The 21,345-nt window shown below is 39.5% G+C and overlaps 1 protein-coding gene across 1 annotated transcript in view; it reads left to right on the forward strand.

Annotated features, from left to right (window-relative positions):
* Positions 1-7,749: 7,749 nt before the first annotated feature.
* Positions 7,750-21,345, forward strand: part of LOC126236144 (peroxisome assembly factor 2) — a 125,457-nt gene continuing 111,861 nt past the window's right edge. The window contains exons 1-2 of the mRNA XM_049945227.1: positions 7,750-9,427; positions 13,089-13,229. Of these exons, the coding sequence (XP_049801184.1) occupies positions 8,216-9,427; positions 13,089-13,229 (1,353 nt within the window). The 5' untranslated portion in view covers positions 7,750-8,215. The remainder of the gene's footprint in view (positions 9,428-13,088; positions 13,230-21,345) is intronic.

Below are 21,345 nucleotides of genomic sequence, written 5' to 3' on the forward strand. Positions count from 1 at the left end.
CCTCAGCTGCTACTAATATATGATCTGAATAAATATCTATGTCTGGACACCTTTTGACACTCTTTAGGCAATTTCGGTATATTTGCTGTATCATTATGTAATCAATTTGGTATTTTTTATTGTCAAATTGAGATATCCAAGTATACTGTCGTCTTTTGTGGTTATCAAATAGAGTATTTCCAGCTACCATGAAATTTTCATTGCAGTATTCCAACAACCTTAGCGCTCTCTCATTTCTTTCTCCCAGTCCAAATTTCCCCAGAGCTTCTCCTTCTAGTTCTTCACCAACTACCACATTCCGATCACCCATTATAACAATACATGCATTTCTTTCCTCTCTCTCTGCTAAGTTTTCTAACATCTCATAACATTCTTCTACCTCTGCATCTGAATGATTACTTGTTGGCATATAGACCTGGATGATAACTTTCTTTTTCCCTTTCAGTCTCATCATCATTATTCTCCCACTAATATATTCAACCTTGTTAACCTTGTCCTTCAGTCTTTTACCTATCAAAATTCCAACCCCTTCATTCAATTTTTATCTTCACCTCAATGGTACAATTGGAAGTCGTCACTTTCTAGTTCTCCACAACCACCCCTTCTCACCTCACACCTTCTGAGTACATCCAATTTGTTTCTTGTCATTTCATGTTTAGCATTTTCTAATTTCCCTCCTGGAGGAGGGTTACAACATTCCAAGTCCCAATCCTCAATAAGTCTTCCTTCTTCTTATCCTTCCTTCCTTTTCCATTTGTCCTGATCTCTGGAGTCCTCGTTGTATTCCCCTCCCGGAGATCCGATTGAGGGGATGCTTTACCTCTGGAATATTGTACAAAGAGGTCCATCCCATGAATGTCTAGGGAAGTAATTCCAGTGGGGGTCTCCCATTGCCTTCCACTGTCCTTCACATCCTGTTGGCTCACTGACCCAGTTTCCCATTGGGGTTGGTTACCCAACCTTCCACTGGGTTGCTCAGCTTAACGGGGGCACCATGTGTAGGTAGGATTGTGGAGAACTGAGGTGAGAGAGGCTAAGAGAACTCTCTCGTTGAGTTCTTGTATTAGTGGTAGTGATATAGACCACACTAGTAATGTAGTAATAGTCAGCCAGGTAATGATTTAAATAGATTTATTCAATATGAGATCACTGTGCAACACAACACTTTACAAAGAGTGGCGTGAAATGTAAGACAAGAGCGACAAGTCAAAGAAGTTAGCATAGAGGAGAATACAAAACCAGCAATTATTATGTTTGACACCCACCATTGGTTTTTCGTCCACCACCCTGTCCTTAGCACATTATTCTGCAGGTGGTGGATCCCACAGTCTCACAAAATCACTCAGAGAATATTGTGGTAATAAAGGAGCCATTCAGTCAGATAAGACTCTAGAGAAAAATTCTGTATCCATCCATACAGATATAAAATACCGTTTTATGAGAAGTCATGTCGAGTCAAGTGTTATTAATATTGATCATCTGCTTTCTTAAGAAATGTTAGCTGACGCTTCTACAGACATGAAACATGGGTAAGAAATTTTGGCTTATGAAATAACTTAAAGAGTGACTGTACATTTGAACTTTAGATCATGTGGCGATGTCAGATGGAAGAATATTTAAATTGGTATTGAAAGCTTCCTGTTTACTCCTTTTGTTACTGTGGTTATCAAGCACTAGTATGTATATAGTGATAGTAGTAGTGCACATACTGATTTTCATTTAATAAAATATCATTTCACAAAGTTTCAGTTGGATGGATAGTGACGCCAGACAAAATTCTTAAAAGTGGGATAAGACTGAAAGAACTCAGTTACAAAGTATACTTGTTTTCTTTATGAAATACATAATTTTCATAAATATATGTGAAAATTAAATGAAAGCGACATGATATACCATGAGCTGTAGCCAGGTTCACGCACGCAACTAATGTGGTGCTACAGTTTGTGTCTTTCGGTAGTGGAACCTTGAGCTACCATTCACACAGGACACCACAAATCCACATAGTTGCACAGCTTTCAATATGGCATCATCTGAAATCATATGGGCGAGTTAAGACCATTCACACTCGTTGCCACGTCACATCACGTTCTGTCCTGTCAAAATGTTCTGCATTGCATTTCAAATGGCGACAACAAAACTGGCCATCCCATCACGTCACATCACGTCATAGTACGTCAAGATTTATCTGGAGGAAAGTTCTGATGGCTGACAGCATCCGCCTGTTACTGTTCACATGACCAACAAGCTCATTTCCTCCCAATACACAGCCATGGGCAGATTTCCATATTTCGTTTCGTCCTGGTTTTTGTGGTTGATATCTGTTGTTTGTTGGTTGTTATTTGCTTTAAATTGCTTTGTTTCGCTATTTATTTTATTAAAATTTAAAATAGAAGATGACAGATTAATTGAATCAGTGAGACAGCATTCTGAATTGTATGACATGAGTGTTCTAAATTACTTGCTCTCTTAATGAAACGGATTGCAACATGGCTCCAACTTGAAGTGGACAAAGTACTGTGGATAGAACGAGGTTAACTAGTAGACGGAATTTATTTGTGTGTTGTCAGGCTTTTTTTGTGTTATGTAAAGAAATACACTGAAAACTTTCAGATAATGTAAATTGTTTGTTTAAATATATGTTTGTGGCAGGCCTATTAATTGTTAAGCAGCTCTCTGATTGTGTGTGAAACAATTTTGCAAGCACAGTAGTCAATATTTATGTGGTTTCACTAGCTAATCCAAGGATACATAAGGCACTTGCACTACTAGAAGCCAAATACAATATGAAAAGAAAACTTACATATTTTAAAGGGAAAGTTATTGAGGGAGATATGATTCATGCACACAAATTTGTACTGGACTATCAGCGAAAGCTAACCTTATACCAAATTTCCCTGGGATGTGATGGCAGCTCGTAATACTGTATTCCTTTTAGTAATACTGGATGCAGTTTGACGTAACAAATCACAAGACTGATGCTTCCACTTTCCAAAATATAAAATGCAGATTCCTCTTCCTCAAACTCCTTGTATAGATGATGATGATGTGCAGTCATCAGCGCCCATACAATGTCCCAATCTTTACACAGTCCAATTGTAGCCACGTTCACGATTGATTATGATGATGAAATGATTGGGACAATACAAACACCCAGTCTCCAGGCAGAGAAAATCCCCAATCTGGCTGGGAATCGAACCCAGGATCCCATGATCTACAGGCAGCAACCCTAGCCACTAGACCACGAGCTGCGGGCGGAACTCCTTGTATACTGTGTAAAATTCCCCTTCTATACCACATAATGACCTATACACTTTCTTTGTGTTCTTTGCACATTTGCATCCCTTTTCTAATATATAAGTTATCCCTGCACGCTGAAAACCATTTGAGTCCAATAAATGTCATTTTCGTACAAATGTGGACTCCAGCATTCATGCATATAAGGTACCGCATTGTGTATGTGCACTTTGCGTGTAAAAATAGTTGAAAATCATCTTGCAAATATCGCAATTCCCGCGAAAAGAACAGTCGAGGACATCAGTGCGAGTTAAGATCATGTGACTTCAACTGAGTTGACATGCCGTAACGTGATGGACAATGTGAAAACATTTTGACATGACAGTGCTGTGATGGACTGTGTGAATTGGCCTTTATAGTGCAGGTTACAGCATTTGAGCTGTAAAAATAGCTACATATAGGGAAGACGAAACGCAAATGTTGCATTTGAACAAAGATTTCGCAAAGGGATGAATCAGAGACAAAAACACATTTATAAAAGAAATAACACACAAACACGAAAAAGCTGTGTGCAGTGGCAAACTAACCAACTGCTGGCATGTAAATATCATCTGCAGACACGCCACTCTTCCCACACGTTTAGGATCCTATTTTGTTCTTTGACATAAGCATTTTGAATAACAAACTTTTAGTTTTAACAGTTGCCGCATCTCACTCGGGAGTTATTTGTTGCATATTATCCACAATCTATACAATGACTGGTCTCACAAATCACGAAGTTTATATGATTCAAGGTTTTTCTCCAACATAACAAATACCCAGAAATTATTACAACTTTTACATAAGATCTTAATTTATCTCCTCAGGATGTCCCTCCAGGTGTTTCGATCCAGTATATCTTCTTCTTCTGCACCAAGTCTTCTCATTGTTAATCATACATTTTGGAGCCAGGTGATCATAGGGCATCCTCTTCTTTTCTTTCCCTCTGATTCCCATTCCAGGATCATTTTTGCAATTCTGTTTTCCTCCATTCTTCTTACATGCCCATATCATTATAACTTCCTTCTATCCATAACGTCATGTATTTTTTCTCTTACTTCTATTTTCTTTATTATTTCATTGTTTCTTACCTTCTCTTCTCTAGAAATTCGTACTGATCATCTCCAGAAGTCCATTTTTACTGCCTGCAGTTTTTTTTAGGTGTTTCAGATTTGTAATCCAAGTCTCCACTCCATACATAACTACACTCTCTAGTATCGATTTATATATGATTTTTCTTTTTTCTTTTGGATTCCGTTTATTAGATTTCTGATCCATAAGATTGAGTTGTGCATCCCAAATGACCTTGCTTTCACTGCATATTCTTTTATTAATTTCTACCTCTGATTTTCCCTTCAACTATAAAATGGACCCCAAATAACAGAAAGTATTGACCTTCTTAATTTTCTTTCCATCTATGTATAAATCACCTGGATCATTGGTGAGGTATTCTGTTCTCTGGTAATTAATCTTCACTCCCCAGTTTCTGTATTCCTTTGCTAATTTGTTACATATATAATTTGCATCCACCACCTCTTGTGTTATAAGTAATTGATCATTGACAAATAATAGGTGATTTAAATAAACTATGTCTTTAATTTCTAGCCCCATCCCATTGCGTTTATGAGACCATGTCTTAAGATTGATATCCATATAGAATTTAAATAATGTTGGTGACATGGGTCAGCCTTGTAACAGACCCTTGCTGGTTCTAAATTTCTGTGAAAGTGTACTACCAGTTTTCACTTGGCATATGTTATTTTTATACATTGCTAGTATTATTTTAATTAAAGGACCCTTTGTGTTTGCCAGATGTAATGCTCTCCAAAGTAAATTTTTTGGGACAGTATCCTATGCTTTTTCTAAATCTATGAAAATTGATCCTATATGTCTTTTTGATTTTTCCCTACGTTTCTCTAAGATATGTCTGAATGTGAAAATATGGTATATGCATTATCTACCGGCTGTGAAACCACATTATTCTTCCTGGGTTTTAAAATTTATTTCCTGCTTATTTTTAATTATTTTATCAAAAATTATTATTAATGTGCTTATAACACAAACTCCTTGGTACTTCGAGCAACTTTCGTGATCCACTTTCTTAAATATAGTATTAATGTAGCCCAGCTTCATTTCTTTGGGTACTGAACCTCCATGTAACATTTTATTGAATAACCATGTTACTAGTTTCACAATTTGGTCACCACCATATTTTAAGAGCTCCAGATTGATATTGCCTGGTCCAGGTGATTTACCATTCTTCCCTGTTCTTAATACCTTACTCACATTACTTTCTAAAACTTAGATCTCCTCCCCTTCCTGCTCCTTCTCTTCTACTGTTCTTCCTCCAGATACTCTTCCACATACTCATTTAATACTTTCTGGAAATATTCTTTCCATTCTTTTGGTGTTATCAGTTGAAGATTGATTTTGGCTTCTGTCTCTTGCCAAAGTCCTCTTAATTTGCTATTGACATTGGCACATGTCCTTTCCCATGTTTCATTCCTTGCTATCATTATTTTTTATCGCTTCATTATTTTTTTCCTTGTAGATTGTTCTTGTTACTCCAATTTATCATTCAGCTGCTGGTTGAATGTGCTCCTATTTTCTTTAACTGCCACTTCTATTTCCTCTGACCACCATTCTGCTGTACGATTGTGATTGTTTCCCTTTATGCCCATCACCTCTGTTTCTATACTTATAACAGTGGATTTTATGTAATCATACATTTCCTCTGTACTTCCTTCAAATGATTCTTCCAATGTTTTTTTCCATACTGGCAGCAAAGTATGTTTGTATACTTTCATCTTTTAGGCTGTCAATATCGAAGTATAGAGTTTGGGCTTTCTCAGCACAATTTGTTTTAATGTTGTTAGAATCATTCTTTGCATTCTTCCATGGAGAAAAACTCTTCACTTTTACTAAATATTGGTCTGATCCACAATTGGCTCCTCTATAAGATCTAACATCTGCTGCCTTGAAATTACTCGTCTGTCTAATGTTAATATAGTCTATTGTAGAACAGATTTCTCTAGTATTCTGTTGTGAAGTATATTAAGGAATATCCTTGTGTTTAAAAGAATTTGTTAGTAATTTTCAGATCAAACTGTTCAATCAGTCGTTCTCCATTGTCAATATATTCTGTGTCTCCATGTTTCCCCACTGTCAGACATGATTCTCTAATTCCTACTCTTCTGTTCATACTCCCATGATAACCAGTTCCTTCCTTCTTGGGATTTTTTTCTATAGTCTTCCTAAGGATTGTAAAGAAAGTATCTTTCTCCGGGTCTCTTGCATCATTCATGGGTGCATATACACCAATAATTACAGTTTCTCTGGCAAACAGAGTCATTTCTACCACAATAATACGTTCACTAATAAGTTTACAATTTGTGATTCTCTTTTTCCATGTTTCTTTATCATAATGGAGACTCCTGCTTTGGCTTTCATCGTTTTGGACGTTCAACACCAATTATGTACATAATTACCAAGTTCTTCTTCTCCTTTGCCTTTCCTCTCGGTCTCAGAGAGTACAACAACATCCATTTTGAAACTGTCGAGTTCTGTTGGTAATATATTCGGTTTTGTGGAGATACCTTGCACATTCCAACATCCAAATGCCATTTTCCTTTTTTCTTCGACAGTTCGTCGTCCAAGATTCCAGTTTTTCCAAGGCTTATTATTAGGTTTGATAGCATTTTCATTTTTTCATGTGACCTAGGAGCTGGCCCAGTACACAGCCCCCAGCCTGGGGGAGCAGGTAATTTATTCTCATGATTTGCTTCATTTAGCCTTTGATAAGCCAATAATATCACGCTTCAAGGCAACATCCGATAGTTTCGATCCACCCCCTGGGTATTTTATTTCCCTGATACCAACCACTCTGGTGAGCATTCCCCTATCCGCCACCTGGGGAGGCACCCGTTGGGAGACTACCAACTCTACATGGGGGTTTTCACTTTATTTAGTAATAAAATGAAGACACGCTAAAATCGAACGAAGCACACCTACAGTTACTCCAAACAACATCGACAGGATGCTTGTGTTTCGAAATACTACCATCAGGAAACAGTAATGGAAGGAAAGTGACGCAAAGAAGCACAACCGAGTTGAGCTTTTTGTGGCATGACAAAAGTTTCATCTAACTAGGAGTTCACACATACAACTGAATTGCAACTGAAGTTTGCCGTTAATCGTGGTGACACTTCTGTTGCTTGTGTGAATCCACAGACATGTATCTGTGACTCTCTGATGAACTGAACAACAGTAAAATCGCAGACCACTGAGAGCCAGAGCTCAGACATCACTGACTGACGGTGACAAATGAATGTCGTAATGGTGGAGAAATCAAATGCTTTGTAAATTTTTGAGTAACATCCATGCCGTCTTATATTTGAATATATGGTTCCCGCTTCCCCTAAAATGTAGTTTTCTTTTGCTCAGATACATATACTAATAAATACGTATATTCATCATCATGGTTGAATCTAACGTTTAGTTCTATTTTAAAGGCAAATTTTTGTTTACATGCGCAGAAATAGTGTTAGCGTTAAGCTTGTGTTCTGTTACGTTTTATGACTGAACAACACTGAGATGATGGCTTTATTTCGCAACGGAAATGTTTGTAGTAAACATTTGACCACATAGTGCTTTATTAAGTTTGCAGCCACAGCGACTTCTTATCGCAGCTACGGAGTGAAAGGTCATGTCTTATGGTTGACGTGTTGTTTCTATTTTATTTCTCTTAACCTCATTGATAACTTAATTAGATTAAGATACACTGTTACGAAATTAGAATGACGAAAAGCAGGTAACCGAATCAAGGTGGCAATAGGAAGATTACTGTTTAAAGTTGTTGGCGTTGTATTACTATTTAATAAATCATTTGTCGTCTCGTTTACCGAATTATCAGTGACAACAATTTTTTGTTATACGTTTTAAAATGAAAAAGCAAACGCGAGCAACTGAGGTTGCCACATTACTCAGTGTGCTGCGATTCACAGCAAGAATCTTGTTGCCCCGGCATCACAACGCTTTGTTCCCAATATTTTCTACGTTGTACATTGCATACAAAAACCAAAAAATGAGAAATATTTCTGTGTCTTTAGTGCCATTACCCGACGATATTTTGTTAGAGCTAATTCCAGGATCTCTTCGTGAAGTGATCGTAGATTCGAACAGCTGTTTATTTGTTAGTAGTAGTATACTTGATGAGCTTCGTGTGGCAAATGGATATTGGGTAAAAGTACAGAAAACGGATTCAAAGATTGACTCGGAGAATGAATCGGAGAAAACATTAAAGTGTGTGCTGGTGCAAATAATTGGTCTTGTGAATCTTGACCCTTCTACAGCTTTAATTAGTGATGTGAAATATGACAACCTGAAAAATAGTTTGGAATTATCTGATAACCATAGCATATCAATTCTTGGACGCCAAGTGGACCAAAGTTTTGCACCTAGTAAAGCAAACAAAGCGGCTGTAAGATATGTAAAAAGACCTCCTGATATAGATAATGCATTAATGGATGTTGTGTTGACGAAATACTTCAAACATCCACGATATCTTTGTGAAAATGAACTATTTTGCATAAATGTTTTACACTGTGCACCAGAAATCCGTTACATGCCTGGTAACCAAGGTATCGAAAAACTGTACTTCATAGTAGAGGAAATTACAGGTGAATCATATACTGATGATTTCTTAAAGGACGTTAAAATGGGGTACTTCGTAGAACAAAGTTCATCAACATTAATACAGGCTGGATGTCATCAGAGGTACCTCCCATCTGTTCGTTGGAGACTGGTGGCAGACAAGACAACTTTGGCTGCTTCAAATTATGACTCACATCTCATAACACTATGCCCATGGGGACTTGAGAAGTATTCTGAAGAATTAGAGAGGTCTCTGCGGCCATTTATTCTTAACACAAGGAGCTTAAAAGTTAAGCCCATGTTTTTGCTCTATGGACAGCGGGGATGTGGGAAAATGAGTATTATATCAAGTGTTGCACAGAAACTGGGTCTAGGAATTTGGAGCATAGACTGCTTGGAAATCCAGTCAGGAACTGCAGCATCGACAGAAGGGAAACTGAAATTTGCTTTTAGCAAAGTGAAACAATTTGCTCCATGCATCATGCTGATGAACAATATAGAGGTGAGAATAATTTATATCTTATGTGCACTACACAGTAGGAATTTAAAGTTTCATTTAAACTGCTCTGTGCAGATGATTGGTCAACTGGAGTGTCATTTGTGCTTCCATACACATTTTAGGTTTTGTGTGGGGACCACTGTGTTGTGGTATGAGTGAAGATACTGAATACCATAGGAGATATTAGACCTATGTTTCTTCTGTACATCAAGTGAATGACTTATCTATCATTAAGTATTGGTGGCTTATATACGACATGTAAAAGACACCATCCACATTCAGTTTCTATGTAAATAGTCACCCACATTGGCATCACATAAAGGTAGTAGAAAAAAGTCATCTTTTCCACTCACACAGTTCAGTTGCTGTTCTACATTACAAAATATGTAATGAGTATGTGACTTTATAGCTGGTCTATAGTTAGTGTCATGCACGACTACTGTTAGTGGGAGGCTTATTACAGTCAACATTACCTCTTACAGCAATAACAGGGATTTGTCATCTGAAGATCAAATTTTTAGATAATTTGTATGGGGAGTGGCAAGTTACATATTTGAATTTTGGATAGCTGCAAGGTCATGGCTTATGTCTGTGCATATTGTTAAAAATAATATACACATAAATGAACTGCATTTTGTACATAGCTAACAATTTGGAGAACATTTGGAAATTATTTTTGTACCTTGTGCCTGTTATGACCATATGTAACATGATATTAGTGAAAAAGTTAGTCACCTGTATGTTATTTGAAGTGTGACATATGTTACGCAGGTGGTGTCTGATATTTTTTGTTTGTGCTTCTATGTTTTAGATGTTGTTTGTGTGTTTTGTTTACAGTGTGTCATATAGTTCTTGTGAGTGGTTGCCTAGATTGTGTAGTTCACTAGTCTTACAGATCTGTTTGAGTGGAGGAAGAGATGGATAGATTTTGTTGTATTATAGACCTATATAGGTGGATATGGCGAGTTCACAGTTGATCAAAGTACAGCCAGTGACGTTACTCTCAGCACTTTTCTTGTTTATGGAGGCTGTGTTGAAAAAGTGAACTGTAGAATAGTTGATGTGTCAGGTTTGTGACTCAACAATAATCGTTTTTTGTACATACGTATGTGTCCCTTATAAAAACCCAGTTTTTACACTGTGATATGATATTTCAAGTTATTAATATGTTTCAATGTGTTAATAAGAACGACATTTCCATAATTCCATTAAAAAAAAACTATTACAGTGGAGGTTCTGTTTGCATGTTGGTTTTGTTTTGCTTGAGTTTTCATGTTTCAGGCTCATACTTAACTGCTTGTTAATGACCACAGGGGTGTATCTGTATGATATCACATTGTTTATCAGTCTTATTAACAATTCCTTGGCCATTGAAGAGAGACCTACAAAATTCCACAAAATAATTTTACTATATTTTTTAAAGAATGATCTAAACTGCATTATTATTACATTAGTTACTCCCACAAGGAGCATGGTCTGAAAGTAATCTAGCATTTTCATTTGCATGTGCAAACAATGACAGATACTTCTTATTGCATAACACACTAAATGGGCTAATTGAACCTATCAATACCAAGTGTTGCCTTTGACCCATGATATAATTATATTGTGGCAGTGATGCACAAATACAAAGAGAACAGAACAGTTACAATATTTGCTTTGCATCTGTATTATTATTTCGAATGTAGGTTGTGTTGGCAGACTGATGTGTAGCATAGTCTGGTGTGTGGATTACACTGAAGGATGCGAGTCTGATAATGAATTAGTAAAGCAGTATCAAAGGCTTCAATTAACCCAACAGAAACTGACTTGTTTAATCATCACTAAATTCATTCATTCATCATATTCTGAGGACCCTGTTATGAAAGAGAATTTTCTGGGGTGTGGAATCAGTCAAGGTATAAATAGCGAAGAGTAGTAGCTGTTAAAAATTAATCATGTACACCATATTAAAAGTAAGAGGGCACTACCAGAATGAATGTTCATACTGCATCACAGTGTGCACTGATTTGAAACATCCTGGAAGATTAATGCTGTGCGCTGGGCCAGGACTCGAACCTGGGTCTAACAAACAGTTTTAATCTGCCAGGATTATTCATATCAGCGCACTTTGCTGCAGGATGAAAACTCATTGTGAGAACCACTCCCCGGGCTGTGGCTTAGCCATGTTTCTGCAATATCCTTTCTTTGAGTGCTAATCCTGCAAGTTATGCAGGAGACATTCAGTGTTGTTTGACAGATAGGAGATGAGGTACTGGCAAAGGTCTTGAGTTGTGCTTGGCTACCTCGGTTGCTAAAGCACTTGCCTGTGAAAGTCAGAGTTCCCAAATTCGAATCCTGGTCCAGCACACAGTTTTAATCCTTCAGGATGTTTCAAAGTGTCACTCCATTTATATAGCCTATACTATTTACATTTGAACTGGATAATTTTAACATATTTTGATTGACAGGGAAACTGCTACTTGAAAGAATTGCCGCCACCCCAACTATATTGAGTAGCTATTGTTTCCTGTTGCTAAGATTAATATTTGTCCAATCACATCAGTATGGTTATAATTAATGATTATCAAAGGATAGTATTTATTCACATGCATTAAGCATAGAAATGTATTTACAATGAACACCACTCTTTACCATGCAGATATTGCAGCTTCCATTTTAATTTGCTGTTTGCTTTAACATTGGAAGCTTTAGCCAGTAAGTGATTAGAAATGCCTCTTCCCGGGACGTATTAATCATTTTTATTAATGTCGATCTGCATTAGTTAAGCTTTTTATTTTTTCTAAAGTCAAGAACTAAGCTTTTTGCTGTGACCCAGTTAAATGCATTTTCTGTTGTATTGACTGTGTCTGGTAAGGTTGAATTTGAACCCCTTATTAGTTTATCATCACATAAAAATAGTTTTTCTTAATGACTCTCAGTGCAGGCATACAAATAACAAGCAGGCAGTGGCAGGAAAACACCACTATTTAGTATAACTGAAAAAGTGAGAGCTTTGTAAAAAATTTGTAACTTTTATGCTAATCTGGTTATTTGACCTGAGTAAGCAAAAGCAGTTTAACAACAACTGATGATTAATTCAGTTTCTAATGATGATTACCTAGGATGAGGTATGCCTTAATTTATTTGTTTGCCTGAAGGGTTTCCTCTATTATTTGAGTGATGGAGTACAATAAATGTTTGACTCACTATCAAACATTACAAATATTGAAAAACTTTATCAGTCACAAGTGCAGATAGAAAATAGGAACAGGCAAAAAACTGAACCTTGTGGGATGTTACATTTGATTGCCTTGTGCCCTGCATTCAGTTGCAATCCTTCGGCGCTATCTTATAATGTAATCACTCTTTTTTTTTTTTTTTTTTTTTTTTTTTCCCCTACTTGACCAATTCAAGGGGAATGGGAAGACAAAAGAGAAGAAAAGGTTACAGGAAATTCACTGTTCAGAGAGTAAATAAGAAGTCACTTCAGATTGGTTGACATTTGTACGTACCTGTGCCTGTTGTTACACATTAAGTAGGAATTTTTTGTATTAGTTTCACTTTGGAGATCATTTTAGATGTTGTATTATAAATCATGCTCTTTTGGTAATACCTAAACCCCTAGATTTCAGAATAATGTTGTAGATACAAGTTAGCATACTTTATGCCTTTTTTGTTGCAGTATTTATGTAAGACTAAAAATGAAGAAGAAGATGCACGAACAATCTGTGTATTTCATGAGGAAGCAGCCAAGTTGTTCAGTAATGTGGGAGATCTTCCCATAATATTGATTGCTGTTTGTGACAACAGGAGTGAATCTCTGGTATGGTTACAGTTCAGTTAAATACTCTTATTAGTAATTCAGTAACTATGAGACATAATTGCTGGAAGTACATACCTTCAGGAGGTGAAATGTTTAGCACTGGTAATAGTGATGCACCAAAGTAAAAAGGATGCCATGATCATAACTTTCAGAACTATTAGTTCGTTTTTCGGGCAGGAGAGACCCGTCAACTGTAGTCCTTACTAAAGGTGGGTCCCTCTCATTGTGGAGGCTAAGTGACTTCCTTTTTCCAGATTTACTTTCCCCTTTCTATCCATCTCTCCTCCCCAAGAAAGGAACTAATGACTCTAGGATAATGTCATCACTTTGGTGTGTGTGTGTGTGTGTGTGTGTGTGTGTGTGTGTGACAACAGTGCTAAACATTTCACTGGGCAGCAGTCTATTTCGTGTGTCTTATTTTTCTCGATAGACATTTTATTTGATACTGTTGTTACTAGTTTATATTTCTGTGTTTTTATGTCTTTATTTCCTCAATTTTAGTTATAAAGTTTGAAAAGAAACTGCCGTATCTGCTGGTGATTATAGTGGAAAGTAGGGAAGAATTACAGCAGTGCGTAAAACACAGTCGCCCCCAGGGGCTCGGCATTCATTTGCTGGGTACGGGCTTGGCGACCCCGTGGTTCCAGGGCTGGGAATTGGTAAGCGCCGGCAGGCCCCTGTCACTGTAAGCTCTGGGCATGCTTCAGCAACTACCTTGCGGCGCGGCGGTGGAACGCTGTGTGTCACAGGGAATGGGGATCTTGGCTTGACTGCCCGGATCACAACGATGGAATAAACCTCTATAAAAAAAACCTCTATCTCAAGGTGTGCTGTGCGCTGATGAGATGCATGGCTGTTGAGGTGGAACAGTCATTAGCGGGGAACCTGTCGCACCTCGGTTGTATAAGGCTTACTCAGGCACACGGGACTCTGTCTGAGTGGTCCCTTATTTCCCTAGCTGCTTGTGGGACCGAGATGGAACCCTCGAAATCTTCTTCTTCTCCTCCCAGCAGGAAGGGTGTACTGCCTGGGAGTTCTCACACCCATTCATCAAAAAGAATGAGGGTGGCTAGTCCTCCTGATAATCAACTTGTTGTCAGTAACGGGGCTCAAGGAGTCGTGAATCGTAATGTCTTTGTAGTGATCAAGAGGAAGGAGGGGACCTTTGAAAAAGTGTATCCTTCTATATCCATAAAGGCTTAGAACGGCTGGCTGGAACCCAAAAGTCTATTAAGCAGTTGCACAATAGTTCCTTGCTTGTTGAGACTAACCGGGCAAAGCAGGTGGAACTCCTTAAGAATTCACAGAAATTGGGTGAGTACGACATCATTGTTGAGTTGCGTTACTCCCTTAACTCCAGCAGAGGCGTGGTAACCTGTTGTGATATTATGGATATAGATGTTGCTGAACTCAAACAAAAATGGCCACCACAGGGGATCATAGATGTGGAACAAAGGACATGCAAGAACAATGGAGTGACTGAGAAGACTGTCACTTTTATTGTGGCAGGTTTCCTCCAACTTAGGGTTCAGCCCTATGTACCTAACCCTATGCGATGCTTCAAATGCCAGAATTTTGGCCATACAACGCTGAGTTGCAGAGGTGAAGCGACTTGTGGGAAGCGTGGAAAGGCAGCCCATGAAGCTGGGACGGACTGTCCATTTCCAGCAGTCTGTATTTACTGCTCTGGAAGTCACCCAGTATGGAGCCAAGCCTGCCCTGTTTTTGCAGAGGAATGCAAAATTCAGGAAATCAAAGTGACTAAGCGGGTCCCATATGCAGAAGCCAAAAAGGACTATCAGGTGATGAAACCCCCTGTCTTTGCCACTTCTTATGCTTCATCGATGCAGAAACCTATTATTAAGGTTGACGCTTCGACTCAGACGATGTCCAGTGTTCCCTTGTCCACCTCTAGCACCTGTACTTGCACCTGTATGTACCAAAGTAAGTGAAAGGCATAGCGATTCAAACAACTACAATGGAAGAGACCAGTAATGCTTCCACAGTGCACAGCCCAAGGTACCCCAAAAGCAGATTGTCCCTCAACGCCAAGTTTCTTAGAAGAAAAGTGGCTCTCACTGCTCCCTTCCCCCCCTCATCCTTGCTGGCAGGGAAAGGATCCCAATATACAGGTCAAAAGCTGACCCGGGCACCATCAGACACCATTCTGGCACATCTGACTGATGGTGAGGACATCATGGATTTTGATGCCTCATCACCAGACCCAGTCAGCCCCAAAACCCCGCCTCACTCTACAAGTGCCTCACCACTTTGGCTCAAAGACAGGGGTAAATCAAGACCACATTGACGAAATGGCTCCCATATTTCAATGGAATATAAATGGATACAGGACTCATCTGGCGGAAGTGAGACTCCTTGTACAAGACAGACCCTTTTGCCTCTGCCTTCAAGAGACTCATTTTAAAGAGACTGACACACCTGTACTTGGAGGTTATCACCTTTATAGAAACGACAACCTTATGGTGACAGGGCAAAAGGTGGGGTTGCAGTGTTCATAAAGGACACTTTCCACTCCTCACCTATTCCCTTAACAATAACACCACAAGTGGTTACTATTCAGATAGTGGCCCATGTTGACATCACAGTGTGCTCTGTGTATTTACCGCACCATAAGCCTCTTGATAGTGGGGTCCTCACTCATCATCTTGATGAACTACCCCGACCCTTTCTCCTTTTGGGGAACTTCAATGCACACAGTGCACTATGGGGTTCTAACACCACATGCTCCAAGGGTCGGGTACTTGAGGAAATGCTGCACAAAACAGATCTTATACTGCTGAACATGGGTCAAGCCACACGTTTTAGCACCACTACAGGTTCGTCTACAGTCGTAGACCTCTCCTGCTCCCCTGCTCTTGGGGACATTGTTCAGTGGGCAGTGGATGATGACCTTCATGTTAGTGACCATGTCTCAATCTGGATCCATTTGCTTGATGGTGCAGATCCTGAAAGAAAGCCACCGAGATGGTTATTCAAGAAGGCTAACTGGATGCTTTAGAGGCAGTTAGCTGTTTTCGAGCAATGTGACGGCATTCAGGACTGGGTGGATCACATTACAGCTGTGATTCGCCATGCTACTGATGCATCCATCCCAAAGTCTGTGGAAGTGTCTAGGAGGTGACCTGTCCCTTGGTTGAATGATGAGTGTTGCTTTGCAATCAGGAACAGGAGGGCAGCAATGCGGAGATTCAGTCGATGCCCTACAGATGAGAATCTTGCAAACTTTTGAATGGCGCATGCAAAGGCGAGGAGAGTGATTTGGGAAAGTAAGAAGAGGTCTTGACAAGAGTTCCTGAACTCCATCAATAGGTCCACACCCACACGCAAAGTATGGGAAGCCATTAGGAGGATCTCAAGGCACAACTCTTGACCGCCAATAGCAGTTGTACGAATACAGGGATCTCTTGTAACATCGACAATGGATATAGCTCAGACAATGGCTGAATCATATAAATCCATTACGGCCGATTCCAGCCAAGATCCCACCTCCCGTCAATATCGGGAGGCACAGGAGAAGGCTGATCTTGATTTCCGTTCCACTAGCATGGAAGAATACAACATGCCTTTCTCTCTGTGGGAGCTGGATTCTGCATTGTCAGTTGCTTGTGATATGTCCCTGGAAACAACCTACATCATGCTACAAGAGTTGGACCGACAGTCGAAAGAAGTCCTCCTTCAGCTCTTCAATAAAATTTGGATAACTGGTGACTTTCCCAACTCATGGAAGGAATCTATTTTAATCCCAATTTTAAAACCAGGAAAGCATCGGACAGATCCTGGCAGTTATAATATTAGCCTGACAACTTACGTAGGAAAGACACTGGAGTGTATGGTCAGTCGGCGCCTAGTGTGGATTCTGGAAACCATGTCTCTACTCAGTCCCTCCCCGTGTGGGTTCAGGAGGTATCACTCCATTTTCGATAACCTGACCCTGCCCGAAGATGCAATTCAACAAGCTCTCCTTCACAAGCAACACCTATCGGTGTTTTCTTCAATTTGGAAAAGCCTGCGATACTACCTGGATGCATAATATTTTGTCGCAGCTCCATCAGTGGGGATTCCACAGATGTCTACCGACCCTCATATGGTCCTTTCTCTCGGACAGATACTTTAGATACAGGGTTGGGAATGTCTTGTCTGACTGTTTTAAGCAGGAGAATGGTGTCCGTGAAGGGAGTGTTTTAAGTGTCATGGCTTTCGCCATGACAATCAATAGTATTGCAACCATGGTGTGACGTCCAGTACTATGTTCCTTATTTGTGGATGACTTCTCCATCTTCTGTGCATCCTACAGCCTCGCCACGGCTACTTGCCAATTGCAGCTGACGATCAGATGGTTCGAGAAATGGTCTCACACCACAGGTTTTAAATTCTCATTAGAGAAAACAGTTTGTGTTGCTTTTAATCACTCCTGCTCTCTGTTTAATTTGCCCATTTTAAGATTGGGGGACACCGATCTCACTTTTATGGAAAAGGTGAAGTATCTGGGTCTTATCTTTGGTGAGAAGTTAACATGGTTGCCTCACCTTAAAGAACTGAAACTGAGATGTCTCAAGGCCTTAACCATCCTTAAATGTGTTAGTCATAGGTCTTGGGGAGCTGACAGAGCATGTCTGCTTTATAAGGCCTTTGTGCGACCTTGGCTTGAATACGGATGCCAGATTTATGGGTCAGCAAGGCCTTCATACCTTAAAATGCTGGATGCTGTTCACTATGAGGGTATTAGGCTGTCAACAGGGGTCTATCACATGAGCCCTGTTGTTAGTTTGTGTGCAGAGGCTGGTGAGCCTCCACTGCCTATATGACGTCTTATTCTCATAAAGTGCTTTGTTCGTTCCTACATCGCCAGCATCCAGTTGCGTTGTTGAGCTGCCACTGGAACGGCTGTTCGATCATTGACCACAAGCAACACGTCATTTGGGATCTGCGCAAGGGAGAGCCTTGAATTATTACAGGTGGGGGGCATTAAGCTCCAAAGCCAGGGGTGGAGTAGGGCATCCCCCTGACTACTACCAAGGCCTAGATTGCTTTTAGAACTGACTGCTTACAAGAAGCATTGTACCCCAGACCATGTTTTTAAAATTAAATTTAATGAATTTTTATGTAACCACCCAGATTTTATTACCGTCTACACAGATGGTTCTAATCAGGGAGATGTTTTCGGTTGTTCTGTTGTGTTCCGGGACACTGTCCTCAGGATAGGGCTCCCAGAGCAGTTTTCAATTTATTACTTGGAATTGTTTGCTATCCTGAGAGCAATGGAGCAGATGAGACAGCACCGTGGCAAAAAATTTATCATCTACTCCGATTTGTAAAGTGTCCTTCTCACTGTTGGATAGATTTACCCAGGAGATCAGATGGTGTAACAATTGCAGGATGCTCTCCTTCTCTTGCACAAGCAAAACAAGGAAATCATTTTTTTCTGGGTTCCAGGGCACATAGGCATCCAGGGAACGAACTCGCTGATGCTTCTGCTAAGGAGACTTGCTCCTTTCCTCCTCCTGCCAGCTGTTCAGTCCCTCTGCGGGCTGTCACTTCATTTGTGACGAGGAAGTCCATATGTTGTTGGGACTACCAGTGGCTGGAAGTGAGGAACAATAAACCATGTGCCATCAAAACTTGGGGTGACCATGGATCACCTCCTTCTGCTTGCGACAGTGTGAAGAAGTAGCCCTTACTTGGCTTAGAGTGGGACATTGCCCACTGACACACGGCTTCCTCTTACATCAGGAGGAGCCACCAGTATGTCAGAGATGCGGGACACAGCTGTCAGTATGGCATATTTTAACTGAGTGTGTTTTATATGACGACCTGAGGGTTGAACTGGGTCTCCCACAGGATCTTCCCTCTATTTTAACTAATAACAAGGCGAGTGTTGTTCGCGTCTTAAAATTTTGAGTGCTGTCCGGAATTCTTCCCAAAATACTTGGTGTGCAATCTTAATGTGTCACAGAGTGGCTGGGTCACGTATTGTTTCTAAGTCATAATCTAGCCATGCTTATTTGTCCCTTTCTTAACAGCATCTTTAGAGGTATTTTCTCCATGATTTCGTTTATTTATCCTGCTGTGTCTCACTGGGGTTTTATTACGGGTTTTTCTGAACCTCACCTTCCTGATGATGCTTTACATTTCCTGTGGTGGGATCAAATGTTGTTTTCCAGTTTATTGATCTTCTTCCATAGATTATGAAAATCTTCTTCGGTATAACATTAATGCAAGGGCGCTGATGACCTAGCTGTTTAGTGCCCTCCACCATAAATCATCATCATCATCATTATCAAAACACAGTCATAAGAAAGGAAGACAACTCATGGGCACAAAATAACCGACTTACAGCAAACAGTACAAAAGAAACTATGGAATGTTGTTAAAATTTCACAATGTTCTAAACGAGGACCCATTTATCCATCAATAAATACTTATATTATAAAGTTTAGTGTTGTGTATCTACTCTGCTATGTAGATCGTGAAGAGGTTGGAAGTGGAGATCAGGGGATGGTTTTTCCTAGATTTTGTCTCTCAACCCCAGGCACTTTCATGACACTGTATGCCAAAACCTTGATACATCTTAGTGGACTCTGTGTAATAGCAGTGAGAGATGTTAATGTAACATAAATATGTCAATATTCAACCGTATATTGCCATATTAATGTGTTACATATGCTGTCAATGTATCCATAGCTGTATGCATGCACTTGCTTTGTAACTTGACTTGTCCATTATCTGCTACATATGTGCTTTGTATGTAAGAGGACTCATCCAGGAAAGCAGACTGGACCTATCAGTAGTATATTTATTATTAGTCAGCAAGACTGATATCCAGTCTGCAGCAATATTTTTCCTTTTTTTTTAATATTATAAAATGGCCCTTTGCTTGTCATGAAATTAAAATGGCCCTCTTGCTGATTTTCGTATGCTGTACACAAAAAGAGAAGCAGGCTCTTCAGTTGGGAGTACTACTGCCAAATCATATTTCATCAGTTCTAAAGTTATTGGCAGATTTCCAAAACAATTTCTGGATTCTGCGACTTTAGTATAGGGAAGTTGAAGTCTTTCATTTAAGACTTCGGAATTATTTATTTTTTTCATTGTGTGCGTTTACTCACCAACTAATTAGAGTACTGGGGAAATTTCAAAATATAGCCCACATTTTTAATATGTCTTCAGTTACAAAAAACAGCTAATGATAGGCAGCATTATTTTAATATTTGTATCATTTTTCTATTGTATACTCAGTAAGACTAATGATGGCTACATCTTGCTAAACTATCAGGTCATCCTTCATGAATTTGAGTAATAGCATCTCTGCTCTTTGAAGTTGGGCATTATGGAGGCTGCCCCCCCCCCCTCCCCCCGCCTCTCTATAGTGTACAGAATGCTATACTTACAATTTGTTGCATTGTTTTATTTCCATATTTTGGTGGTACAGAGCATATAATTGTAAACAATAAGTGTTGTTGTTGTTGTTGTGGTCTTCAGTCCTGAGACTGGTTTGATGCAGCTCTCCATAGCTCTCCATGGTACTCTATCCTGTGCAAGCTTCTTCATCTCCCAGTACCTGCTGCAACCTACATCCTTTTGAATCTGCTTAGTGTATTCATCTCTTGGTCTCCCTCTAGGATTTTTACCCTCCACGCTGCCCTCCAATACTAAATTGGTGATCCCTTGATGCCTCAGAACATGTCCTACCAACCGATACCTTCTTTTAGTCAAGTTGTGCCACAAACTTCTCTTCTCCCCAATCCTATTCAATACCTCCTCATCAGTTATGTGATCTACCCATCTAATCTTCAGCATTCTTCTTTAGCACCACATTTCGAAAGCTTCTATCCTCTTCTTGTCCAGACTATTTATTGTCCATGTTTCACTTCCATACATGGCTACACTCCATACAAATACTTTCAGAAATGACTTCCTGACACTTAAATCTATATTCTATGTTAACAAATTTCTCTTCTTCAGAAACGCTTTCCTTGCCATTGCCAGTCTACATTTTATATCCTCTCTACTTCGACCATCATCAGTTATTTTGCTCCCCAAATAACAAAACCCCTTTACTACTTTAAGTGTCTCATTTCCTAATCTAATTCCCTCA

This window comes from Schistocerca nitens, chromosome 2 (genome assembly GCF_023898315.1).
Source record: "Schistocerca nitens isolate TAMUIC-IGC-003100 chromosome 2, iqSchNite1.1, whole genome shotgun sequence".
NCBI classification, from domain to species: Eukaryota; Metazoa; Arthropoda; class Insecta; order Orthoptera; family Acrididae; genus Schistocerca; species Schistocerca nitens.